Source organism: Gavialis gangeticus, unplaced genomic scaffold, assembly GCF_001723915.1.
Source record: "Gavialis gangeticus isolate Ggan-Ray unplaced genomic scaffold, GavGan_comp1, whole genome shotgun sequence".
Taxonomy (NCBI): Eukaryota; Metazoa; Chordata; order Crocodylia; family Gavialidae; genus Gavialis; species Gavialis gangeticus.
The window spans coordinates 100,807,416-100,811,934 of NW_017729031.1; the positions used below are offsets into that span (position 1 = coordinate 100,807,416).

Here is a 4,519-nt window from a genome sequence, read left to right on the forward strand (position 1 = left end):
CCAGGAGTGACCAGGAATAACGGTCACAAGCGGGCAGAGGGTAGATTCAGACTAGACATCAGGAGGTGCTACTTCTCTGTCAGGGCAGCTAGGATCTGGAACCAACTTCCAAGAGAAGTGGTACAGGCTCCTACCCTGGGGGTTTTTAAGAGGAGGTTAGACGAACATCTTGCTGGGGTTGTTTGACCCCAGTACTATTTCCTGCCATGGCACGGGCTCGGACTAGATGATCTGCTCAGGTCCCTTCCAACCCTAGAAACTATGAAACTAAAAAAGATTTGCTCTTACAGTAATGCAATCATACATTCAAGATGAAAAAATTCTAAGTTTGCATATTTGTATGTTTTTACAATATAGAATAATTTCTGCTAGTTGACCACCTCAGGTCAAATTTTACTTCCTTTTAACAAAAAAATTGCATTTAAGAAAGGCACTTCACTGAAGACTAGTAGTATTAAAAAAATGCCTTCATATAGCAACACTAAACAAGAAGTATTTACTGACTCAAGTTTTAAATCTAGTCACCAAAATTTTTTAAAATTTACCTGATTTTATTTCTAATTTCAAGTTATTAAGTCACATTTGTCTCAACCTTCCCCCCCTGCAACTGGTTATTATAATTACCACACTAGATAAGTGCAAAAAAAGTGTCAATGTTGTGCTTGTGACATTGTTCTGCTCTATCATACCTGCAGGCATAGATCTTTCACATACCAATATGTGAGAGAGGGGGGTAAAATTTTAAAGACCTCTTTCTAGACCTGAACTGCTTAAGGAACAATGAAAAAAGAACAAGGAGCATTTATATTTAATAGTCTGTCTTACTTACATGGTTGATATGGTTACTCTTCCTCTTCTCTCTCACTAAAAAGGGAAGAGAGGGAAAGGGACAAAAAAATTCAGATGGAAGGACAAGAAAAATATTAGCTTTATAAAACATAAATGGGTATTTGCAGCTCAGATTCACTTGTAACTGGTAAAGTATAAATTCAGTTTACAGTAACTCAAAATTGCATTATTCAATTGCTCTCAGTCTTATAATGGGCTGTAGCACCAAAAATGTTTAGAGCATAATTAAAAACTATTTACAGCCAGAAATTTGTAATAAAAGCTTTACACTTGAGACATTATTCATCTTACATGTAAAATAAAGACACCCTAGGGTCTGAAGTTGAGTAAGTCTTATAACACCTAGTAGCTGGTCTCCATATTTAGCTGGAAACACTTGTCAACAAATACTTATGACACTACCACACTATGGAAGGAAAAGTCACCTAAGTTTTAGGTAAACAAAGTAAGGAGTTGTCCCATTCCTCAATAACTTATTGACCTAACTAAAAAAGCAGTCACTTTACAAATGAGTACCTAGATTCTACAATGGTTTTACATCAAGTAGAGGAGAGAATGAAGCTAGACAATTTGACATTCAGGTAACAGTCTTCCATTAATGTATCTCCTTAATAGCTTGTGTCTTCTTTGAAGGTAAAGAAAAGCTTAGATCTAGACTAAGGAGGGGAAGCGGGGTGGGCTTTCCAAGCTCTGTCAATTAGCACTTTATCTACTGCCCCCTCCATTAACTTTCCTATGATTAATTTCGTTATACTTTAACCGTAAAAAAATAACTGAAGCACGAAGCCTGAACAACAAATCCACTTACTGCCACAATAGCATGCATCCAAGCTTGTCCAAACCACAGCATTTCATTTCTACTTGTGCCAGATCTGTATTTTATATCCAGGTTAAAAAGTCTGTGGCTTGTAACTCTTCCAAGATACCCTACCTACTTAGCTTATTGTAAGCACACTGGCAAGAAATTCCATTGTTCACAGTAGTTTCATCAGCTCAAGTCCTAATTAGGGTTGTTGTTGTTTTTTTTTTTACTGTACCTGCATAGCTTCGATTTAAGCTAACAGAAGTGATAACAATATAATATATTCTCAGTGTTTTGCACACCAGGACAATGCCTTGCCATATTTAAATTCACTTCACATGTACAGTCTAGTATCAGGTCAAAGAGCCATATGATTCTGTCACGATACAGATATTTAAAAAGGTGAAGTGCTTTGTTCTACTGAAGATTCAGGGCAGGGGACATAACCATCCAGCCAAAGGAGCAAAATTCTGTTCCATCCATGAGCACGATGTCTGGAACCACTGCAGTTTTACCATAGTATACTGGATCAGTCTTAAAAACAGTAAGAAATTAAAAGCCAGCTATTGCGTCATAGCAGTACACAGAATTATGATAGCCAAACAAAGATGTACTGAAAGTATTCACATACACAGGCTGTGTCCAGATGGGTGCAGTTGTGCGCTATGTGGTGCCACAGATGTGTCTACAGCACCACATACCACACATTCAGCTGTTCTCTGCACTGCAAGGGCAGGGGTACTCAGGGGTCAACAAAATCTGTGCAAAAAATAAAAAGTAGAGCAGTGCATGCAGGGGCAGCGCACACCACTCAAAACTAGCCTGGCTGAGCAGAATCATGCTCTGGCTGCTAGCCAGGCTCCGACCAGCAAGATCACTGCTGCTGCAGCCTCAGGAGGCCCCCAGGACCCCAGGTAAGGCTACTGGGACCAACTCAGTGCTGCCCCCAGCCTCCCCTACCCTATCCAGGGTAACCTGCTGTGCGCCAGAGGGTGCAGGTATTCCTCAAGGACAACTAGCTATGGCACAAGGCGTGCCGCTGATATTTGTCCCCAGGGAAACAAATGTCCACACTCATGTGGATGTGGCCACACAGTTCTAGAGAAAATAAATTGCTTTATAATCCAGTCCAGCCACTCTGCTTTTATAATAAAGATACCTGGTTTCCAAACTTTCAACTCTTGACTTGGAATTGGTAGCTTTCAAAAGTCAGGACTACATCTTCTTACATCTACCAAGTTACTAGCACTTTAAAATGTGTGTCAAAATGACAGTCCTACCAAGTAAAAATGTATGGTCTTGATGATAGCATCAACATACTAGTTACTGATTTTACCACCTTCACACAAGGTTTAAGAGTAAAGTAGACCCAGTAAAATCTAGACTGGATCTGCCCTTTCTCCTCATGGAGAAGTCCCATAAAATCTGTTTTAGTGAACAGTTTAATAATGAACCACATTTAAGTGACACTGTTCCCAGCAAGACTATCATCTAGTTCAACAGTTTTAACTTAACTGCATACTGGCAATCATACTACTCATGTTCACACTGCATCAAGTTTCAAAATAGAAATTAAGAGTAGGACCTGTTATGGGTCTGAAATTTGCAACTCTAGACTTCATCTACAGCCTTCAATAGATGTCTAATTCCTCTAGTCCTCTCTTCGTATTCTCTTCCACAAATACGACCAACACCTGCCTCTGCTGCCTGGATATTTCCCAAACATCAAAGTTTACCTGACCAAATTTTACTACTATTCATAGGATTCTAAATTGTGGCACTGAAACTAACAGACTTATCAATTTAACTGTTCTTCAGGAAAGCTATACAGGCAGCAAAAATATTGAAGCTGTCTGTCAATGCAAATGGCATTAGTTTTCCCTTTATAACATTATGTTTAATACTATAAAAAATACAGACACTTTAGACAAAAAAAAAAGTTGAAAACACCTAGTTTTTTAAACTTATTATTGTTCCACACATTTACAGAGGAACGATAAAAATATTTCTCTGCTTTTTCAGTTGAATTTGCATATTCAATTAGGGGTGTACCAGTAAAGATTTTCTTGGCCAATACCAGCCATATTGGTCAATGCCGATTCAACAGCTGATTTACTGGAATGCAGCCTGGCAGCTTCAAGAGCAGCACCCTGCCAGTAAGTCTGTGAGAGGAAAGGAGCGTGGTGGGGTAAGGGAATAGATTGAGGCTCCCATGGTGAAGGAGGGAGTGGGGCAAGGGCAGGGCCAGGGGCTACCCAGCCAGGGTGGGGAATGAGACCCCAGCACCCGAAGCAGGATGGAGCTGCAGGTGGCTCATCTGGGGAACAAGGGAGGCTGGGGGGCAGATGCATGCACCCCCCCAAGGGGAGGCATGTGCCTCATCAGATATGTGCGCGGGGCAAGCATGGGCTGCCTGCTGCATGCTCAGGGCCAGGGGCTGCATCAGCCTCTTCCCAGTGGGGCGGGGAGGGGCAGGGCTCCAAATGGGTGGGGTAGGCAACAGTAGCGTTGGACGGGGTGGCTATAGCTCACCCTGTAGCTACCCCTGCCAGCACCGTTGCTGCCCACCCTGCCCCCACCCACTCAGAGTCCAGCCCCCCAACTGGGAAGAGGTAAGTGCAGGCCCTGAGCCCACAGCAGGAAGCCCACCCTCATCCCATGCAGAAATCTGGGGAGGGGCACATAACCCTCCCATGCCTCTCTGGGACGTGTGCACAGTTGCAGGAGCTGCCCCACCCCCCTGCCGCTCCATCACGCTCCCAGCTCTGGTGCTGTGTTCATTGCCCTGGCTGGGCAGCGCCTGCCCCTGCTCCACTTCTTCCCTCACCATAGAGAGATTTGCACCCCCACACCCCTTCCCTCCCCCAT

General features: G+C 42.9%; 1 protein-coding gene across 1 annotated transcript in view; it reads right to left on the reverse strand.

Annotated features, from left to right (window-relative positions):
* Positions 1-4,519, reverse strand: part of CCNYL1 (cyclin Y like 1) — a 70,666-nt gene that overhangs the window by 38,733 nt on the left and 27,414 nt on the right. Inside the window, exon 4 of the mRNA XM_019522903.1 lies at positions 830-864. Within this exon, the coding sequence (XP_019378448.1) occupies positions 830-864 (35 nt within the window). The remainder of the gene's footprint in view (positions 1-829; positions 865-4,519) is intronic.